Source organism: Pistacia vera, unplaced genomic scaffold (genome assembly GCF_008641045.1).
Source record: "Pistacia vera cultivar Batoury unplaced genomic scaffold, PisVer_v2 Contig1314, whole genome shotgun sequence".
Taxonomy (NCBI): Eukaryota; Viridiplantae; Streptophyta; class Magnoliopsida; order Sapindales; family Anacardiaceae; genus Pistacia; species Pistacia vera.
Window position 1 is genome coordinate 161,374 of NW_022195374.1, and position 23,757 is coordinate 185,130.

The 23,757-nt window shown below is 37.3% G+C and overlaps 2 protein-coding genes across 2 annotated transcripts; one reads left to right on the forward strand and one right to left on the reverse strand.

Moving 5' to 3' along the window:
• Positions 1–1,093: 1,093 nt before the first annotated feature.
• Positions 1,094–9,576, forward strand: LOC116122095 (T-complex protein 1 subunit epsilon). The gene is made up of 11 exons (XM_031408011.1): positions 1,094–1,393; positions 1,718–2,036; positions 5,497–5,807; positions 6,132–6,450; positions 6,631–6,979; positions 7,252–7,384; positions 7,494–7,546; positions 7,861–7,963; positions 8,673–8,839; positions 8,939–9,052; positions 9,178–9,576. The coding sequence occupies exons 1-11, from the start codon at positions 1,195–1,197 to the stop codon at positions 9,346–9,348; spliced, it is 2,238 nt and encodes a 745-aa protein (XP_031263871.1). The 5' UTR covers positions 1,094–1,194; the 3' UTR covers positions 9,349–9,576.
• A 423-nt stretch (positions 9,577–9,999) lies between these two features.
• On the reverse strand, positions 10,000–11,086 carry LOC116122084 (short-chain dehydrogenase reductase ATA1). Its single transcript, XM_031407998.1, has 3 exons — positions 11,016–11,086; positions 10,457–10,884; positions 10,000–10,377 (listed from the first exon to the last, which is right to left on the reverse strand). The coding sequence occupies exons 1-3, from the start codon at positions 11,054–11,056 to the stop codon at positions 10,010–10,012; spliced, it is 837 nt and encodes a 278-aa protein (XP_031263858.1). The 5' UTR covers positions 11,057–11,086; the 3' UTR covers positions 10,000–10,009.
• Between the last annotated feature and the right edge of the window lie 12,671 nt (positions 11,087–23,757).

Genomic DNA, 23,757 nt, shown 5'->3' on the forward strand with positions numbered 1-23,757 from the left:
AAAACAATTCTGGGTACTTTCTTTTGCTAAGTTTAGTTCAAATTTTGCATTTCTCCAGCTGTTAGTTGTTGCATTTTCCTTGTTTGATCAACCTAATTAATGAATTCAACATTCACGAGTTTTTCGTTTTTTCAATGATTTAAGGAGCCCAACATACCCACATAACACATAGTAGTAGTAGTAGTTTAATCACCAAAACGTTAAAGACTCAGTAATGGCACCCATATCACACTCAAATGCTCTTTGCCTTGTGAATCCCAAATTAACTTTATTTAGAGAGATTTCAATTTTGTGATTGGGACATCATAACACAAAAATAAATAAATAAGGCCAATTCTCAATATGATTCCAACAATAAATTTAATTTACAATTTTATTATTCTTATTATTATTATTGGGGGTATTCGAGTCAGTTTACGTGTACTTTAATTAATTTATCCAAGGCTCTAGAATTGTTAGTCGGGTAAGAGTCCCCCAGTGACCACCCTTATTAGTGTTTGGGGAGGACTTGAACTAATTGTTTGAGAGTCTGAGACCCTAGAACTGCAAGCGGGTAAGAGCCCCCCAATGACCACTCCTATCCCTATTAGTGTCTAGGGAGACTCGAACTAATCGTCCGGGGCCTTGAAACTATCAATTGGGTAGGAGCCCTCTAGTAGCCACTCATATTAATGTTTGGGGGACTCACTCAAGGAGCTCATGAATCTCATTATACTATTTTACTATCAGACTATTTAGTAGTGGTTTTTATTTTACAATTGTGGTATATTATAAAGAACAATACCATTTATATAAACTTTTTTCATACAACCTTATGTGTCATCACTGTTTAATTGACAAATCATTTATCTAATTTGTTGAGCATTTAATGAGTTAATTTTTTTACGTGCATTCATCCATTTATTTCATGACACATAAGGGTGAGGAAAGAGTTTTTACAAATAATATTATTTGTATAAATTCTATCAAAAATATCTAAACAATTGAGGGAACGGGCCGGTTCAAATAGAATGGGAGTTAGCGGCCCATTAAGTCTCAGCATAAAATTACGAATTTACCAGAAAGTTAGGGCTTTGAACACACCCGCCCTCTCGATATAAATCTCAGTGTCACTACGCTCGCAAGGCTTCTACGTTCTTCTTGAAATCTGATTCAGTGAGAGGATGCAATACTGAAAATCCAGAAGACAAGAAAATGGCGTTAGCGTTTGATGAGTTTGGTCGTCCATTTATACTAATAAAACAGCAAGATGAGAAGTCCAGGTTGCGTGGACTTGATGCTCAGAAAGCCAACATTTCTGCCGGCAAAGCTGTGTCTCGGATCCTCCGAACCTCGCTTGGACCCAAAGGCATGGACAAAATGCTCCAGAGCCCCGACGGTGACGTCGTCATTAGTACGTCTTCTTCTCCCGTTTAGATTTTACCGGTTTTTGCTTTTTTTTGCTTGGTTTATGGATCTTAGTGAACATTATGTTAAGTAAAGTTCTTGACTGTTTAAGTTTAGGGTTCTGTGTGTGAGAAGTGTTCAAGTTTTAAGGAGTTTGATTAAACTGTTTTTGTAACTATGTGTAGAAATTTACATATGTGCATTATGAGGGGTAGACCATTTAATCTGAGATTTATGGATTTCGTTGCATTTCACTCATTAGGAAGGCGAATAAAGTTGGTAGATTTTGTTTCATTACCCTTTTTTTTCTTTTTTATATTTGTGTTTTCAGCAAATGATGGTGCCACGATCCTTGAGCAGATGGATGTCGACAATCAGATTGCAAAGTTGATGGTTGAATTATCTCGTAGTCAGGATTATGAAATTGGTGATGGGACAACTGGTGTTGTTGTTTTGGCTGGTGCACTTTTAGAGCAGGCTGAACAGCTTTTGGAACGTGGAATTCATCCTATTCGAATTGCAGAGGGATATGAAATGGCTTCTAGAATAGCTTTTGAACACTTGGATCGTATTGCTCAGAAGTTTGAATTTGAGGTTTCTAATATAGAGCCTCTGGTTCAAACTTGCATGACTACTTTAAACTCTAAGATGTAAGTTCTCGTTTATCACCTACTTCCCCCTTAGTCTTGTTCTTGTCTCCTGGCTCCTTGCTGTTCCCCCATCTGCCATATTCTCGGTATTCTCGCTTGCTTTTCCCCTATCCCTTCCTCTCGGTCTAAGCTGCGTTTTCCTCATCCCTTCCCCTCCCTTGCTCTCTCTCTCGTATATGAATCTCTGGGGGGGTCGGGCCGACCTATCTGGCCCGCCCCTCCCGACTGTTGGGTCCTCTTACGCTCGATCTCCTCCAAAAGTCATAAACCCCCAACCCCACCACACCAACACTACCCTCCCCGCCAACCCCACCACCCCCACCCCGCCCCCACACCTGAGACAGCAAAAACCCACACAACCACACCCCCACACACCACCCAATTGCCCCACACGGTATACTCCACACCTAACACCACCCCACCCCCCCCCCCACCCCACAACCCACCCCCCCCCCCGCGCACGACACAACCCCCCACCCCGCAACACCAACCCCCACCCCCAAACAGCCCTCCCACCCCAAAAGCACCCACAATATTCGCCGGACCCACGCCCACCCTCCCCACCCCCCCTCCCACTCACCCCCCAGCCACACACCCGCCCCTCCTACCCCCCCCCAAGCGGACAGAGTGAGTCCAACAAACCTCACTTTTTCGACCGCCCAACCAACAACCCACAACCCCTCCCCACCCCACAGCACCACAACGACGTTCGTCCCGTTTACTCCCACCCCCCGCTTAACCCCAGCACTGTCCCCCAGCTGAGCGAAACCACCTGACCACACCACCTGACCCCACAACTCGCACCCTCGACACTCCCTTTGCTTGTGCAACAGGCCCACAACTGACTCGACCTTTGCGCTCCATCCATTCAATTGTGCCCTCCAATCCTTTTGTGCTGGGGCCTCCTACTACCAAACGCCCCTCACTCTGGCAATTCCTCAAACCCTGATCTCAAATTTCCTTTACACATCTTTTATCGAGTTTTTCGTTTTTTCAATGATTTAAGGAGCCCAATAGGGATGGGCATGGGCCGAGGCGGGGTCGGGGACCCCTGTCTCCAACCGCGGCCCAAAGCCCATTCTGGGAATCCAAAAAAAAAACCCGTTCCCCAAACGGAGAATTTGGGGATTCCCCGAATTTTCATTTGTGGGTTTTATGTCTTTTTCTATCCTTATTAGTTTTATTATCTTTTTCTCTAAATTATATATACCAACAAAAAAAAAAAAAAAAATTAAATATATAATATACATATTAAACATAAAGACCATATCATCAAAAAAGAAAATTAAATCTATAATGTATATATTAAATATAAAAACTATCATATTAAATTGATAATATATTACAATATGTGACAAATTTATAATCAAATGATTCAAAATATGACAGTATCAAGATTCAAAACATGAGCTGCCAAAAAGACCCACCCCACAATTATACATATTAGTATTTTTTTGTTAAAATGTCTATCCTCGACAAGTGTTGGATCTGCCCATGATTAATGATTATAATGAATCCAAATATCAAAATAGTAATTATAATACATTATATATATATATATAATATTATGTATTATTGTATTAAGTAATAAGTATTAACATATATAATGTCTCTTTAATATATAATGTATTATATATGATATATTATACATATATATTATAATAAATTTTAAATAAATAACTATCATATATAATATAATAAATTCTAAATAAATAGCTATCACAATATAACAAAGACAATTAGATAATAGAATTGAAATAATGATTCAATGAGGGATAAAAAAAAAAATTATAATGATTTATTGATTCACTATAATCAATCAAAACAACAAATAATATATTAAATATATATTATGTATTAACGTAAGATTATAGATAGTAACATATTATATTATTATGTATAAATTATAATGTACAACATATATATGTTATAAACATTATATTTATATAGTATATACCATATATAATATATAATATACAATGTATAATGTATAATGTCAAATGTATACCATATATAATGTATAATATATAATGTCGATTGTATAACTTTTGTTTCATAACATTAACATAATATGTATATATATATATATATTACAAATATTTATAATGATTTATTATATTTAATCTAGTTTTATTTATTACCTATTTGTATATAGTTTTATAAAATACTTACACAATTAGTATTTGTTATTGTATAATGTATAATTGATTTTCAAATATTAAAATTATTATAGGTATATATGATTGATTTTCAAATATTAAAATTAATATAGGTATATAAGATTGATTTTTAATTAATAAAATTAAAATTAAAATTGATATATATATATATATATATATATGGGGCGGGTCGGGGCAAGACCTATCTCGGCCCCGACACATCCCCGAATTTTGAGGCTAATCTTAAGCTCGATCTCAACCCAAAGTCCGAACGATTTGGAAAAAATCCACCCCATTCGAACCAGGTCAGGACGAGTCCCCGCAGGGCTGAGCTTTGTACCCATCCCTAGAGCCCAACACACCCAAATAACACACAGTAATAGTAGTAGTTTAATCACCAAAACGTTAAAGACTCGTCCCTTTGAGTAATGCCACCCATATCACACTCGAATGCTCTTTGCCTTGTGAATCCCAAATTAACTTGATTTAGAGATTTCCAATCAATTTTGTGAATCCAATCAATTTTGTGATTGGGACATCATAATACAAAAATAAATAAATATGGCCAATTCTCAATATGATTCCAACAATAAATTTAATTTACAATCTTTTATTTTTTTATTATTAGGAGTATCCGAGTCAATTTACGCATACTTTACCTAATTTATCCAAGACTTTAGAATTGCTAGTTAGGTAAGAGCCCCCCAGTGGCCACTCTTATTAGTGTCTGGGGGGAATTGAACTAATCGTCTGAGATCTTAAAACTGCAAGCGGGTAAGAGCCTCCCAATGACCACTCTTATCCCTATTAGTGTCTAGGGGACTCGAACTAATTGTCTGGGGCCCTGGAATTGCCAACTGGGTTAGAGTCCCCTAGTAGCCACTCATATTAATGTTTGGAGGACTCACTCAAGAACTCATGAATCTCATTATACTCTTTTACCATCAGACTACTTAGTGGTGATTTTTATTTTACAATTGTGGTATATTATAAAGAGCAATACCATTTGTATAAACTTTTTTCATACAGTCTTATATGTCATTACTCTTTAATTGATAAATCATTTATCTAATTTGTTGAATATTTAATGAGTTAATTTTTTTACGTGCATTCATCCATTTATTTCATGACACATAAGGGTGAGGAAAGAGTTTTTACAAATAATATTATTAGTATAAATTCTATCAAAAATATCTAAACAATTAAGGAAACGGGCCGGTTCAAATAGAATGGGAGTTAGCGGCCCATTAAGTCTCAGCATAAAATTACGAATTTACCAGAAAGTTAGGGCTTTGAACACACCCGCCCTCTCGATATAAATCTCAGTGTCACTACGCTCGCAAGGCTTCTACGTTCTTCTTGAAATCTGATTCAGTGAGAGGATGCAATACTGAAAATCCAGAAGACAAGAAAATGGCGTTAGCGTTTGATGAGTTTGGTCGTCCATTTATACTAATAAAACAGCAAGATGAGAAGTCCAGGTTGCGTGGACTTGATGCTCAGAAAGCCAACATTTCTGCCGGCAAAGCTGTGTCTCGGATCCTCCGAACCTCGCTTGGACCCAAAGGCATGGACAAAATGCTCCAGAGCCCCGACGGTGACGTCGTCATTAGTACGTCTTCTTCTCCCGTTTAGATTTTACCGGTTTTTGCTTTTTTTTGCTTGGTTTATGGATCTTAGTGAACATTATGTTAAGTAAAGTTCTTGACTGTTTAAGTTTAGGGTTCTGTTTGTGAGAAGTGTTCAAGTTTTAAGGAGTTTGATTAAACTGTTTTTGTAACTATGTGTAGAAATTTACATATGTGCATTATGAGGGGTAGACCATTTAACCTGAGATTTATGGATTTCGTTGCATTTCACTCATTGGGAAAGCGAATAAAGTTGGTAGATTTTGTTTCATTACCCTTTTTTTCTTTTTTATAATTTGTGTTTTCAGCAAATGATGGTGCCACGATCCTTGAGCAGATGGATGTTGACAATCAGATTGCAAAGTTGATGGTTGAATTATCTCGTAGTCAGGATTATGAAATTGGTGATGGGACAACTGGTGTTGTTGTTTTGGCTGGTGCACTTTTAGAGCAGGCTGAACAGCTTTTGGAACGTGGAATTCATCCTATTCGAATTGCAGAGGGATATGAAATGGCTTCTAGAATAGCTTTTGAACACTTGGATCGTATTGCTCAGAAGTTTGAATTTGAGGTTTCTAATATAGAGCCTCTGGTTCAAACTTGCATGACTACTTTAAACTCTAAGATGTAAGTTCGGTCCCACTTTTTGGCAAGTTTGATGACATCCTTTACAAGCTTTTTGACTTCATAATAGCATGTATTACTCATCAATATGTGTAAATAAATGCCCACCCACATATGCTAATTTGTTTTTACCTCTTTTATCTTATGCGCTAATGAGGTTGAATTTTTTCTTCTTTTTTGCAGGGTGAATCGGTGCAAGCGCAGTTTGGCTGAAATAGCTGTGAAAGCAGTTCTTTCTGTGGCAGATTTAGAGAGGAAAGATGTTAATTTAGATTTGATTAAGGTTGAAGGAAAAGTAGGGGGAAAGCTGGAGGACACTGAGCTTGTATATGGGATTACTGTTGATAAGGATATGAGCCATCCCCAGATGCCAAAGCGAATTGAAGATGCTAAAATTGCTATCTTGACTTGCCCTTTTGAGCCACCAAAACCAAAGACTAAACATAAGGTGGACATTGATACTGTGGAGAAGTTTCAGACTTTACGTCTGCAGGAGCAGAAATACTTTGATGACATGGTTCAAAAGTGCAAGGTGGGTTGGCTTTCTGGTTTTGTGGAGTTATTACAATGTTAAAACATCTTGTCAATACCTTCTTTACCAAAGATCAAGCACCCCATTCTCTCTGAAATTTTTTAATTTATTTTATTTTAAAAGTTTTCAAGAGGCTATATTATATTTTTGAAATTGTAATATGTTGTTGGAAACTTAATGTTTTCTTCTTGTAACAGTTGCCGTTGGATTTTTGAGGGACTGGTTTACCATATTACTAAATGGTCAACATTTACTTGTTTGACTGTGTGCAGGATGTTGGAGCTACCTTAGTGATCTGTCAATGGGGTTTTGATGATGAGGCAAATCACTTATTAATGCACAGGAACTTGCCTGCGGTCCGTTGGGTTGGTGGTGTAGAATTGGAGCTTATAGCTATAGCCACAGGTTTGTGTTAATATACCTACTTAGAACTTAAATTTCTTTTTCAGCCCATTTTTATTTGCTTCTGGGAAAACTTTCTTATTAGCAAAGTAATGGTATCTGCATTTTGTAGGTGGACGAATTGTTCCAAGGTTTCAGGAGTTGACACCTGAGAAGCTTGGAAAGGTACTACCTGCTTTTTTTTCCGTTTATATTTTGATTGAGAATGCATGTTAAGGTATTTTTGTCTTTTCCAAAAGTATATCCTGTTTCATTTGACAGACAGAAGAGTTAATCAGTTAAAACCATACAACAGTACTTACAAAGATATATTTTTAAGTAGCTTTCTAACGCTCATCATGTACCTTCAAATTGTGATTAACTCTTATTACGAACTTTTCTGTGTTCAAATCTTTGCCTGTTTTATGTTATAATTCTTTTTTATAGTGCATCTCCAAAGTACAAGAATTATTGATGTTATACTGTATTGTTTCTTTTAGGCTGGTGTGGTTCGAGAGAAGTCTTTTGGTACAACAAAAGATCGAATGCTGTACATTGAACACTGTGCAAATTCAAGGGCAGTAACCATATTTATTCGTGGAGGTAGAATTATGTTTCCTTGTTTCTACTGTTAAAATTTATTTGGTCTGTCAAAATTGTGGTTTTCATTTGATCAAGTTTTTAATTTTTGATAGTAGTAAGATGTGGACTAAAATTTAGATATGATTGTTCATCGATATTTAAATCTATTTTGATAGGGCCAGCTAATATGTTTAACTGTTCGTAGTCTCATGTGTATGTCGCTTCTGATTGTCACTTTCAAGCGTTTTCTGATTAAACCTGTTCAAAAGAAAAGATGTAAACTCTGCCTAGCTGCTAAAGCCTGATGGCTGTTGTATTAAAGGCCTGGTTTTTAAACATTTCCTGCGAATTCAGTAAATTCTAATTTTCACTTGGCTAAAGTAACCACAAAACTAATATTTTCATGACGCTAATGCCTGTATATTTATGTAACACATCAGCCATGTTTGTTTCCTCTTTGTCAACTGTGCTTCTTGCTGACTTATCAGCGGTAGCTGGTTTAACTACATTTCATTTTCTCATGAAGTGGAATCAGTTGGTATTATTATGTTCATTATAGTGCAGCAAGACAAGGTTGGTTGCACTTATTCTGTTCAATACATTCTGGCCCTACAATATGGTGTGGGTTATATAAAGGACTTATCGATGTACTGAAAGAGTTAATCTTGAGAAGGGAGCTGAAGTTATTTAAATAATCTGATCCAGCTTATTGTGTTTGTTGATGCATTAGGTAACAAAATGATGATTGAGGAAACTAAGCGCAGTGTCCACGATGCATTGTGTGTGGCTAGGAATCTGATTCGTAACAATTCCATTGTTTATGGTGGCGGTTCAGCTGAGGTATCTTGCTCAATTGCTGTAGAGGCTGCTGCAGATAGATACCCAGGAGTTGAACAAGTATGAAAACTAAATTTCTTAATCTTTTTTACGAATCCCTTTTAGCATTTGTTTTTAATCTGATGATGTTAATAACATTGGCTGCTTTTATATCTGCAGTATGCTATTAGGGCGTTTGCAGATGCTTTGGATTTTGTCCCAATGGCTCTTGCGGAAAATAGTGGTCTCCAACCTATTGAGACATTATCTGCCGTGAAATCTCAGCAAATTAAGGTAATGGGATAGATATAATGGCCAATCTCAGCTTAGGCAATTGCTTCTGGGAATTTGTTTTGTGTAATCCTATTGTTCTGAAATTTTACTGATCTCAAAAGTTCTTTTTGTATTCAAACGTGCAGGAAAACAATCCATATTGTGGAATAGATTGCAATGATGTTGGCACCACGGACATGCGTGAGCAAAATGTCTTTGAGACACTGATTGGGAAACAACAGCAGATCCTTCTTGCAACACAAGTTGTCAAAATGATATTAAAAATTGATGATGTCATCTCACCATCTGATTTCTGATATGTTAGGTCAATTTTTATGGCTCTGCCTCGCAAGAATGGATCTCATTGTGTTGTATTTTGTTTACTCAGTATGGTGGTTTAGGTCTTTTGAAACCATATGTTACTTGGGAGTTGGCTTTTCCTATAGATTTTGGTTTGGTTTGTTGGATTTGTACTATGACACAAACTTCCGCCGGTTAATGAGGATTCATGATTTTGGAGAATTATCAAGTACTCTTTTTATCCATTTCCTATTTTATCATCTATACTCGTTTGCATAGATACAAAAAAGAAAAAATGTTTGAAACTGAAGCTCAAATATGAGTAGACCTGGCAATACAGTGTCCAAAAAATATAGGGTAGGGGTCATGTACTACACATTTGATTTTATTCTTTCATTATTTCATCTTTATAAGTAAACAATAGAATCATAATGCATTACATCTTGATTCATTATTCGAATATTGTCATATGCATTACATCTTGATTCATTAATCGAATAATGTCTATCCATTTGACGATAAAGGGTAAAATGTTGCCTCCATAATAAGTTAGCTACATTACAAGTTTGAAGTTGCAACTTCCAATATAGAAAGGCATTGAAACCTTTGTTACATCTTCAAAAGGAAGGGAGTTTATTTGAATTACTTCTCTTATTTAGCATCTTTACTTAGTGAGTATTAATGGTAAATAAAACTCATGGAAGTCGAAGCAGAAGTATAACCTCCATCCATAACAAGATTATGTGCGGTTATGAATCCGGCATCATCACTGGCTAGAAACAATGCAGCTTGTGCCACATCTTCAAATCTTCCACATCTCCCACGCAGTAAACTTCCTCTCTCGGATATTATCTCGCTCACTTCTTCACCCTTCATGTCCACTTTCTTAAGGAACTTTCTATAGGCATTGATAAGCATCTCAGAAGGAACACCATGAGGAGATATACAATTCACCCGAATTCCATACACACCCAACTCACACGCTGTGGTTCTTGCCAATCCAACGATGGCCTCTTTCGACATTGAGTAAGCGTGTGATCCAAGGCCTGCCATCAGAATTAACTTTAAAGGGGATAAATTTAGAATAATACAATATAAACTAGAAATTAACTCATCCATCCATGCCTGACATTAGGGCTGCAGAGCTCGACATGCAAAGGATACAGCCTCCTCTTCCACCATTGATCATTGCCCTTGCCGCGTGCTTGATTCCGTGTACAATTCCATTCACATTAACTGATAGCAGAGAATTCAGTTGGTTCATGTCAAGATTGGTGATGCTGCCATCAGGGCCAGAAATTCCAGCATTATTGAACATTATGTCTAATTGCCCTTTCCATGTAATTGCGAGTTGGATAGCCAATTCCACATCTGATTCATTGCTCACATCGCAATGTATGTACCGACCTCCAATTGAATCAGCCAGAGTAGTTCCCAGTTCATCTAGTATGTCCGCAATGACAATATGGGCACCATTTTCTGCAAATACTTTTGCCGTGGCAGCTCCAATTCCTCTTGCACCACCGGTTATTACAGCAACTTTTCCCATTAACCTTAAAAAAACAATAATAATTTGAAAACCATATCACTATAAAATCTACAATAATAGAAGATTGATGTGCTCAATATAACAATCAAAGTTCAATGTACAAATGAGGGTATTGTGATGATTGGTAAAACTAACCTGTTTGTAGAAAACTTTTGTGTTTGATCGGCGAGCTCCATTGCAGCTTATGATACTTTGTTAGAAATTGGATGGCATTTGTATAAGAAAACGTCAAATACAAAAAGATTTCATATATTGATTCCCAAATATCTCAGCAATGCTTTTCGAAAGGGTTATTTATTTACTCATACACACTTTTTTTCAGTCATAACTAATTACTAATTACTACTTACAAACTATAAACTAAAACCTATCTACCATTTTCATTCATAACTGATGAAGTATATAGTAATATATATTCATATTAATTTGAAAAACATGATCATCATTCTACATAATTTCTTACTTGGGACCAAATTGGGGAGTTAGGAGGCTAGCAGGATGGGACCAAGAGTCCTCATGTTGCTCGCCCAAATATGGGGCTAGCAGGATGAGGCTAAGAGCCCACTTCCTACTCGCCAAAACTGAGGGGCAAAGAGAGAGTAGCATTATTTGGGTTGGAAAAAGTCGTTTACTCTTTGTATTAAATCTTAATCTTTTTAGCCTCTTATTATGATTCTTTTTCAATCTTTAATAAGTTCTTTTAGCATTTGGTTTCTTGTAAATCTTGTACTTGTTCTTGAGATTAGTGAATTAATTGAACAGAAAGGTCTGATTTTAAATTTAGTGAATGTGGTGTGGTGGTTGTGACTTGTGGGGCAAGCCGTAGAAGTTCATTAACAACTTATGTTGATGGATGGTACTTGTTGAGGAAGTGTGGTCTCTTGATGGTCCCTTAATGCATGCGGTTGGAAGAAAATAAAGGGAGGAAGATGCCTCTTTTGTCCATTAATAATGTAGTATAGTGGCTCTACGGTACATGTCATACCGTTATTAATGTTTATCCTTCGTCCTGATTTCAGTTTTATAGCGTGGGAAGAGAAGAAGAGAAGGGTTTTTGTCCTTATTCCAAATGGTACTGTCTTTGTCTTGTCTTGTCTGTTGGTTATTTGAGCATGTAACGTGGTTATACGGGAGAGAAAAAGAGAGAAAACCAGAGAGAGGAGAGGAAGAACTTGTATTAGTTCTAATATATTGCAAAAAAAATACAGTAGATTTTTATAAGCAAACAGACTACTGTTGTACCTAATCACAAACATATTTTAGTCCCAATAACTTCCTATCCATACATTCTTATCAACCCTGATTACATCACATTAAATTGATACNAGCCTCTTATTATGATTCTTTTTCAATCTTTAATAAGTTCTTTTAGCATTTGGTTTCTTGTAAATCTTGTACTTGTTCTTGAGATTAGTGAATTAATTGAACAGAAAGGTCTGATTTTAAATTTAGTGAATGTGGTGTGGTGGTTGTGACTTGTGGGGCAAGCCGTAGAAGTTCATTAACAACTTATGTTGATGGATGGTACTTGTTGAGGAAGTGTGGTCTCTTGATGGCCCCTTAATGCATGCGGTTGGAAGAAAATAAAGGGAGGAAGATGCCTCTTGTGTCCATTAATAATGTAGTATAGTGGCTCTACGGTACATGTCCTACCGTTATTAATATTTATCCTTCGTCCTGATTTCAGTTTTATAGCGTGGGAAGAGAAGAAGAGAAGGGTTCTTGTCCTTATTCCAAGTGGTACTGTCTTTGTCTTGTCTTGTCTGTTGGTTATTTGAGCATGTAATGTGGTTATACGGAAGAGAAAAAGAGAGAAAACCAGAGAGAGAAAGAACTTGTATTAGTTCTAATATATTGCAGAAAAAATACAGTAGATTTTTATAAGCAAACAGACTACTGTTGTACCTAATCACAAACATATTTTAGTCTCAATAACTTTCTATCCATACATTCTTATCAACTCTGATTACATCACATGAAATTGATACAAAGTTGGCAACCAAATGCAAGTTGAATTCACCAAAATATATCACTTCAGCATGCCTACAGACTAGCTACATGAATTGCTCCATACCAGCTTCCAAACTTCAAATTCTTCTCTTTTGCCGCTAGATCACAGCTCCAGCATAATCCAAAAAATTGTTTCAAGCTAAATATCACTTCTTTGAACACTCCTCCTTGATATTTTTGCTTGAGACACCAAGTTTAAGCTTTAAGTCTTCAAACTTGGACTTACATAAGGACTTAGTAAATATGTTAGCCAATTTCACTTCCCCCCTGCAGTGTGTCAATCTGATTTCCCTGGATTGCTCAGCCTCCCTCACTGCATGAAACTTGATTTGTATGTGCTTGGTTCGACCATGCATGACTAGATTCTTTGCCATAGCAACAGCCGATTGATTATCACAAAAAATTTCAGTAGGCTCACACTGTTTTAACTCCATATCAACCATCAAATTTCTCAACCATATTGCTTGATTTATTGCAGCAGCAGCTGATATGTATTCAGCCTCTGCAGTGGAGGCACCATAATTCAGGAGGAAACATACCCTAATATGCTTCGCATGTCATCACAGGAGCCTCCCCAATCACTGTCTGCATAGCTTATCAATATGAAATTTTCAGATTCCTTGAACCGGATTCCATGATCTGCAGTTCCTCTAATGAACTTGAGCACTCTCTTGGCTGCTTTAAGATGTTCCTCACTTGATTTACTCATAAATCTTGATAGGAGACTAGTGGTAAACATGAGATTAGGTCTTGTCGCTGTTAAATATAACAAGCTCCCAATCATTCTCCTATAATCTGTCTCATCCACCGGGGCTGCTCCATCATCTTTGCACAGCCTTTGGTTTTACACCAAAGGTGTGGCAACCGACTTACATTCATCCATTCCAAACTTCTTAAGCATCTCATTAGCATATCTCCTTTGACAAATGAAAATGCCATCTTGAGATTGATGAATTTCCATTCCAAGGAAATAAGTCATTTCTCCCAAATCAGTCATCTCAAACTCTTTGTGCATTGCTTTCTTGAACTCTTTAACCTGAATAGCATTGTTTCCTGTCACCAACAAATCATCTACATAAAAGGAAACCATGATCACATCTTCATTGGCTTTCTTCACATACAAAGTATGCTCATTTGAGCTCATTGCATAACCTAGGCTGATTAGGTAGTCATTGATTCTGCTGTACCAAGCTCTTGGAGCTTGTTTTAGGCCATATAAGGCCTTCCTCAATAGGTACACCTAGTCCTCTTTCCCCTTGACTTCATGTCCCTCAGGTTTTTCTACAAAGATCTCCTCATCCAACCAACCATTCAAGAAAGCTGACTTGACATCCATTTGATATACTTTCCACTTGAATTGAGTTGCCAAAGCAAGGACTAACCTGATTGTATCATGTCTAGCAACTGGGGCAAATGTGTCTTGAAAGTCCACACCATGTTGTTGTGCAAACCCCTTCACTACTAACCTAGCTTTGTGCTTCAAAACTGAACCATCAGGGTTCAATTTTTTCTTGAAGATCCACTTTACTTGGATCACTTTTCTTCCGGCAAGCTTGTCCATAAGCTCCCATGTTCCATTCTTTTCTATCATGGACAACTCCTCCTGCATAGCAAGCCTCCATTCCTTTGACTTAGTTGCTTCATGATAAGATGTTGGTTCAAGCAATGCAACATTGCATCTCCCATAAATCTCAGCAAGAGGTCTAGTTCCTCTGACTGATACTTCTTCTTCTATTTCAAAATCTGCCCCATCAACTTGGTTAACAACTTGCTCTCTTTGTTATGGCCGTGGATCAAGCTAAATTTTCTTCTTTTCCCAGTTCCAAACTGACCTCTCACCAACCTTTACATCCCTTGAAACCACAACCTTTCTTGACTCTGGAATGAAAACCCTGTATGCCTTGGATTGGAGGCTGTAACCTACCAGAATTCCAGCCCTTGCTTTATCATCAAGCTTTGATCTTTTGATGGCTAGTATGAGCACATAACATATACTCCCAAAGACTCTTAGATGTTCCACTTGAGACTTAGCTTCATACCATGCTTCAAATGGAGTTTGATCCTTTAAAGCCTTGGTTGGAAGCCTATTCAACAAATACACACTAGTATTGACAGATTCTGCCCATAACTCATTTGACAACCCTTTTTCAGTCAACAAGCATTTGGACATCTCCATCACTGTCCTATTTTTTCTCTCACCCACTCCATTTTGTTGAGGAGTGTAGGGACAGCTAAACTGATGCCATATTCCAGCCTCCCTGCATGTTGATTCAAACTCACTTGAGGTGTATTCACCCCCATTATCACTTCTCATAGCCTTGATCTTTACTCCAGCTTGGTTTTCAACTTCAGCTTTGAACCTCCTAAACACAACAGCAACTTTTCCTCTTTGCTTTAGGAAGTACACCCAAGTCATTCTTGAATGATCATCAATAAACAAAGTGAAAAATATGGATCCATTTATGGATGGGGTCTGCATTAGTCCACACACATCAGTGTGCACCAATTGGAGCTTTTCAGTAGCTCTCCAAGCCTGGTTTGTTGGAAAGGCTGGTCTGCTAAGCTTCCCTATTTGACATACTCTACACAAGCCTTCTTTCTCTTCCATTTCGGGTAAGGTGTGTACCATACCTTTAAGTTTCATTTGCCTAAGGCCAGCATAATGGTAATGACCATATTTTTTATGCCATAGGTGAAAGATAGATGCATGGAGAATCAAGCATATCATACTATAACAAATATAGTCATAGTTTAAAAATAAATTTCAATCAAATTGAAATAAGTAAGGTAGAACATGTTACCTTAAGCCCTTAGCAACCTTGGAGACTCTTAATTTCAAGAGAAATTAAGCAAAAGAGTATCCACACCAAGGGAAGAAGAGATTTGACCAAGAGGGAGATTTAGGGTTCTTAGAGATTTTTTTTCTCTACCCAAAAATTCATATATCATTTTCTTTATATAGGAATCCTTGTAAACAATTCAATAATTGTTTTGGACTTCCTTAAACAATTCCATAATTGTTATGAAGTTGTTAAACTTCTTTAAATGATAACATTGGATTAACATTTAATCACAATTAACAATTTAACTCTTAAATTGTTTACATAACAATTTAACCCTTAAATTGTTTACAATTACAACCCCTTGTAAAATCCAATTTAATATAAAGAAAATGATTAATATAAATAACTTTATTACCTTTGGTAGGTGCTAGCCAACCTTGGATAATCAACTCTCTTTGGCTATTTCTTCATTCTCCTTAGTTTTTATGTGTGACCTCTTAGGTTCACTGTGGCCTAGCCGTGGGCCCAATATCACAGTCTATTTCGATATGTTTTGTCATAACTCTTTATGAACAAAACTCCCACTGATTATGGTAGGCATCTAGCAATGCTCCATAACCCCTAAGTCACAATGAAGATATACTCCAACGAACCTTTTACAATCATACACGTTGTATAATCAAATCCTTCCGTTATCTAATCCCAATTAAGAATGGATTCATGGTATGTCAAAATCCTTATCTTAATTTTAATTCAATACATATGGAACGTGTCACCATGAAACAACCTTTCATGTAACATTTTGTATACCCCGGCCGGAGATTTCCCTTTTCCAATGTATCTTGACATTTGTCTAGGAACTTGATATCAATCTATACCAAGTCAACGGATCCCATCTTGACTATCACTTGTCCTCACACATAAACAACACATGGCCAAATCGGCTTATTAACACATGGCATGATTAGCCTCATGTTTATACACCATATGAACCATATGCGTTTATGCAGAATCCAACCGTGATATCTCAGGTCTAAGGATTAATAATACCCTAGTACGATCTTATGATAAATCATTGACTACATTTTAAATGTCCATGTGATTCATCATAAATGGCCATATTCGATAAACAGTTCACTAACCGCGTATCCATGCTAATGCCCTAGTGATATAACTTTTATAATCACCCACACCAATACCATCACATGATATTCTACGGAGGCATTCAGCATGCCTACTATGTAATATTATTGCCCAATTAATATTACCTATGTAGGGAATACTTTGATGATTTTGATCTTCTAAAGATTTGTATCATCCGGACATTTCACATGTAATACATATATATAAATGAAGCAATAAACCACATGTGAAATAAGAACACTTTCTTTTATTGATAAGATAAAATGTATATACAAACTATATACATTCACATATATATACAAAACATAATGCCTCGGAACCGATGACACGATTGGTTCCTAGGGCATACACTAACAATAGGTCTGTGTCATCTAAATTCACTGTCATAGCATGAAATTCTGATTTTTTGAGTTCAACAGGGAAGCTCTTCCCTACCATTTTAACATGCATCATCACATTTCCTTCATTATCTAATATTGTGCTAGTTTTGTTTTCAAAGTGTAGGATGTAATTTCTTTCAAGCATTTATCTTATGCTAAGCATATTTTGGTTGATTTCAGGAACAAACAACACATTGTAAATAATTTTTGTACCTGTCATGGTTTGCACAACCACATCTCCCCTACCTTTAACCTTCACAAGTTCACCATTTTCCATCTTTACACTTGACTGGTATGCTTGATCCAACTTCACAAAATTCTCCAAATCAGGCGTCATGTGGTTTGTACATCCACTATCAATCAGCCAAGTTCCAGCATTGAACTGAATAGCATAGTAGGATGCCACAAATAGCTGTTTAGAATCTGAATTCTGCTGCAAATCTTCAGTCGTCTGTGCTTGCTGTGTAGGCTGCTGTGGTTTGTTTTTAAAGACCTTTTCAATGTGGCCTAGCTGTTTACACGCCCTGCATTGAACATTTGGTCTAAATCAGCATTTGTTCTCAGCATGATTCTTCTTTTTGCAGTGGGAACATGGTGCAAAACTCCTGAAACCTGCTAGTTTGTTTCACTGATTACTTACTCTCTCCTTTCCTCTCTTATCTCCTATAAACTTCTTGTTTCCTCCCTAAGTTGGTTTGCTCTTTTGTTGGACAATCAATGCAGCTTCACCATTGTCCTCTTGCCTCAGTTTTCTTCTTTACTCTTGAGCTTGAAGAGCATGGACAAGTTCGGTTAAGGTGATTTGAGACAAGTCTTTGGAATCCTCCAAAAAAGAGATTTTTAATTCAAACCTCTCGGGTAGGCTTACCAATACCTTTTCAACAATTCTTTTATCAGTTATCTCTTCCCCTAGCAACCTTATCTTGTTAACCACATTCATTAATTTATCTACATACTCTTTAACCACTTCAGCCTCTTGCATTTTCAATGTCTCAAACTCTCTCCTTAGGTTCAAGACTTGCATGTTTCTGGTTTGGCTACTTCTTCCAAATTCTTCTTTAAGTTTGTCCCAAGCTTCATTTGCTGTCTCACAAGCCATTATCCTTGTGAAGAATTGATCAGTGACTGCAACATGTAAATGAGACAGGGCTCTTGGAGCTTTTGTAGTCTCTTCTTCATGAAGTCTTATTAAATTCAAGGTTGGATTTGGTTCCAACTGTGGCGACTGCTTCTCTTCTTCTACATACTTGCCATAAACTCTAACCTCTCAAGTAAGCCTTCATCTTAACAGCCCACATATGGTATTGTTCCCCATTGAAGGTTAAAGGCAAGAGTGAGGCTGAACTTGCTGCCATGAAGCTTGGTTTTTGGTGAGGTAAGGACTGATTGAGAATGTGCCAAGCTAAAGGTTTTTTGCAAGCCCCTTAAGATCAAAGTAGAGCTCTGATACCAGTTGTTGGTTATTTGAGCATGTAATGTGGTTATACGGGAGAGAAAAATAGAGAAAAAACCAGAGAGAGGAAGAACTTGTATTAGTTCTAATATATTGTAGAAAAAATATAGTAGATTTTTATAAGCAAATAGACTACTATTATACCTAATCACAAACATATTTTAGTCCCAATAACTTCCTATCCATACATTCTTATCAACCCTGATTACATCACATTAAATTGATACAAAGTTGGCAACCAAATGCAAGCTGAATTCACCAAAATATATCACTTCAGCATGCCTACAGACCAGCTACGTGATCTGCTCCATACCAGCTACGTGATCTGCTCCATACCAACTTCCAAACTTCAAATTCTTCTCTTTTGCCACCAGATTACAGCTCTAGCATAATCCAAAAAATTGTTTCAAGCAAAATATCACTTCTTTGAACATTGCCTGGCAGCTAGAGAGCCATTGAACCTGTCAATGGAGCCTACCCTGGTTCTGTCCTGTGGCAGGTAAGTTTCAGTATCATGCCGTGCAAGAAGAGGCGCTGGTCTAAGATTGATATCAACTACTCGTGAAAGGGCTTCATCTTATTCAATGGCACCACTAGATATGTTTGGATTGCATAAGTTACCCTGAAGCTAGGTGCCTCACTTAAGCTTTCAAGCGATCTTCATCTTTCAGGATTTATGTAGGTATTTTGGCTGGAGAATTCTAAGGAAAAGAAACAGAAACATGTGTTGAGAGAAAGTTCTGCATTTTCATTCATTTCACTACAGATTTATACAACAAAATATCAATCCAAAATATCCACTATTACACCAACTTTGCAGGGATATTTACAAATTTAAAATTTAAACTAAAGTTTACAACTAACACAGACCTTAATCACAACTGAGTACACCTAAACACATCACTAAAAACACATCAACTTTAGCAGTTCACACACGGCAGAATGCAAGTAAAAAACATAGAGTTCTTTGGTGCCAAAAAGTTTTTCAAAACCAAACTGAATTTCAGTTACATTTCCAGCAAATTATCACTGTGTCAACACTCCTCCTTGATATTTTTGCTGGAAACACCAAGTCTGAGCCTAAAGTCTTCAAACTTGGCCTTGGACAAGCCTTTGGTCATGATATTAGCCATTTGATCTTCACCCCTGCAATGGACCAGCTTAACTTCCCCATCTTGTTTAGCTTCTCTTACTGCATGGAACTTAATTTTTATGTGCTTAGTTCGTCCATGATGAACTGAATTTTTAGCCATAGCCACAATTGATTGATTGTCACACATAGTTGCAATAGGATTTCTTTGTTTCAGCTTTAAATCTTCTAGGATTTTTCTCAACTAAATGGCTTGATTCACAACAGCAGTAGCTGAAATATACTCTGCTTTCGCTGTGGATTGAGCCACAGTTTCTTGCTTTTTGGAGAGCCTGCAAATTGCACTGCAATTCAAGAAAAATGCATAACTTGACGTGCTTCTCATGTCCTCTATTGAACCACCCCAATCATTGTCAGAAAATCCCATCAATTCAAAGATTTATGACCTCCTAAACCATACTCCAAAGTTATTGCTACCCTTTACATATCTTAGCACCCTTTTCGTAGCTTTGAAGCATGTTTTTTTGGACTGGCTCATAAACTTGGACAACAAGTTGGTAGCATACATTATATTTGGCCTAGTTACTGTTAAATTCAACAAACAACCAATCAAAATCCTATACAACCCTTTATCAATATTCTCTAAATCATCATCTTTTGAAAGCCTTTGATTAGGAACCATTGGAGTGTCCACTGGTTTGCAATTCTCCATGTTGAATTTCCTTAAAACTTCACTTGCATACTTCTCTTGGTTGACAAAAATCCCATTTGAACTTTGATGAACCTGCATCCTGAGGAAATAAGACATTTCCCCTAAATTAGTCATCTCAAACTCATTGAGCATAGACTTCTTGAACTCTTTCAATTGAGCAAGTTTACTCCCTGTCACAAGAAGATCATCAACATACAAGGAAATAATCATCACATCCTTATCAACTTCTCTAACATACAAAGTATGTTCATTTGGACTCCTCACAAAATCCAAGCTTATTAAGTGATCGTTAATCTTGCTATACCAAGCCCTTAGTGCCTGTTTCAGCCCATATAAGACCTTCTTTAGGAGGTAAACTTTATCTTCACTTACCTTGATCTGGTACCCTTCTGGCTATTCAACATATATTTTCTCATTCAGTCATCCATTGAGGAAGGCTGATTTAACATCTAGCAAAAGCAATAATCTGATTGTATCATGCCTAGCCACCGGTGCAAAGGTTTCCAAGAAATCAACTCCATATTGTTGAGCAAAACCTTTGAGAACCAGCCTAGCTTTGTGCTTAAGAACTGAGCCATCCGAATTGAGTTTCCTCTTGAAAATCCATTTAACTTGGATTACTTTTCTGTTCTTAGGTTTGTCCACAAGTTTCCAGGTTTGGTTCTTCTCAATCATTGCTAACTCCTCATTCATGGTAGCTCTCCAAGCCTCTAATTTTGTTGCTTCAGAGTAGTTTGTTGGTTCAAGTGAAGCCATGTTGCACCTCTCGTACACCTCAGCTAAAGGTCTGGTGCCTCTAACTGAAAATTCCTCTTCTGCATCACTCTCATCTTCTTAAAAAAATTTGATCACCAGTAGCTTCTGTCCATTGAGGTCTTGTCTCTACATCAACTTTGCTTTCTTTCCAATTCCAAACTCTATCCTCATTTACCTTGACATCCCTAGAGATCAAAATTTTCTTGGATTCTGCAATGTACACCCGATAAGTTTTGGATTGCCTGCTATAGCCAATGAAAATTCCAATCAAGGCCTTATCATCCAAGTTGGTTCTTCTTGTGACTGAAACTAAAACATAGCGTATACTCCCAAAAATTTTGAGATTGTCTACTGTTGGTTTGACTCCATACCAGGCTTCATAAGAAGTTTGGTTGATCAAAGCTTTTGTGGGAAGCCTATTGAGTAGGTTGACTGCGGTGTTGACAGCCTCTGCCCAAAAACTCTTTGACAACTTCTTCTCAGCAACCATACACCTTGCCATCTCTATAACAGACATGTTCTTCCTCTCACTAACTCCATTTTTTTATGGAGTGTAGGGGCTGCTATACTGATGTCTAATTCCAGCTTCCTTGCAAATTTGCTCAAACTCTTGAGAAGTGTATTAAATACCATTGTCACTTCTCAAGGTTTTAATAGTTTTTCTTGTTTGCTTTTCCACCAACTGCTTGAATTTCTTAAACACACCAGCTACCTCACTTTTTTGCTTCAAAAAATACACGTAACACATTCTGGACCAGTCATCAATAAAACACACAAAGTACCTACTTCCACTCAATGATAAAAGTTTCCATAGGTCCACACACATCTAAGTGAATGAGCTAAAGTTTTTCAGTAGCTCTCCAGGACTGGTTTATGAGAAAGGGTTGCCTACTCAACTTACCAATTTGACAAGTAGGGCATATAGCCTTGGTTTCTTCAATTTCGGGTAGATTCTGGACCAATTTTTTGGTATGAATTCCTTTAAGGCCATGGTAATGGAAATGACCAAATCTCTTATGCTATTTTTCAAACTCATCTACCCTAGCATTATAGGCTCTAACTTCTGATTTTTCCCACTTAATAGGGAAGCTCTTTCCCACCATTTTTACCCTCATGAGTTCACAACCTTCACTGTCCAGGATTTGACAGGTTTGGTTTTGAAAATGCAAGACATAATTCTTCTCCAACATTTGTCCTACACTAAGGAGACTTTGACTAATTTCAGGTGCCTAAAGTACATTAGTATTAATTTTTCTACCTGTTGGTGTCTGGACAACAACATTTCCCTTTCCTTTTGCTTCCACAAACTCACCATTTCCTGCTTTGATTCTAGATCGATATGTATGATTCAATTTGAGAAAGTTTTGCAGGTCTAGTGTCATGTGGTTTGTACATCCATTTTTAATCAGCCAGCCTTCATTGCTTGTCTGTGTTGCACTGCAAGAAGCTACAAATAGCTACTCTGTCCCCTGTTCTGGTTGTTGATCATCAGTCACTTGAGCTTGCTATTGGGACTACTCTCCTTTGTTCTTGCATACACTCTCTATATGGCCAAACTGCTTGTAGGCCATACATTATATCCTTAGCCTAAACTATCACCTCTTCTTAGAATGACCTTTCTTTTTGCAGCGAGAGCAAGGTGGATACTCTTTCATCCCACCTGGTTTTCCCCACTGACCATTACTCTTTTCTTTCCCCTTTTTGTCATCGGCATATTTCATATTGTTCCTTTGTGCATACTTGCTTTTGTGAGTTGCCATCATTGCACCCTCACTTGCATCTTCTTGCCTCAAGAGCCTTCCTTGCTCTTGTGCTTGCAATGCCTGGACCAACTCAGTATGAGTGATCTGTGACATATCCTTTGAGTCCTCAAGAGAGGAAATTTTGGACTCAAACCTCTTAGGCAAGATCACCAAAACCTTCTCCACAATTCTTCTATATGTCAACTCCACTCCAAACAACCTGATTTTGTTGACTACACTCATCAGCTTGTCAACATACTCCTTCACATTCTCAGATTCTTGCATCCTCAACATCTCAAACTCCCTTCTTAGATTCAGCACCTGTATATTCCTTGTAGTGTCACTTCCCATGAATTCCTCTCTCAATTTGTCCCAAGCCTCTTGTACAGTTTCACATGTCATTATCCTTGTGAATACAAGGTCTGTTATAGCAGCATGGATGTGGGACAAGGCTCTCGGAGCCTTAGCATCTTCTTCTTCATAAATTCATATCTGATTCAGAGTTGGATTTGGTCTTAGCTGTGTTGGTTGCCTATTCTCTTCTACATACTGCCACAACCCTTGGCCCTGAAGGAAAGCCTTCATTTTGATAGCCCACATGTGATATTATTCACCATTAAAGACCGGAGGTGACATCAAGGCTGATTGAGCAGCCATCGGTTTAGGTAAGAAGTTTGAAGTAGAAGATGTATAAAGTCTGAAACAGAGGAGTTCTTGAGATGAGATGAAGGATTGAACGTGGGAGGGAGAGATTTGATGTTTTCTAGTATGGCTCTGATACCATTTGTAGCTATTTTGGCTGGAGAAT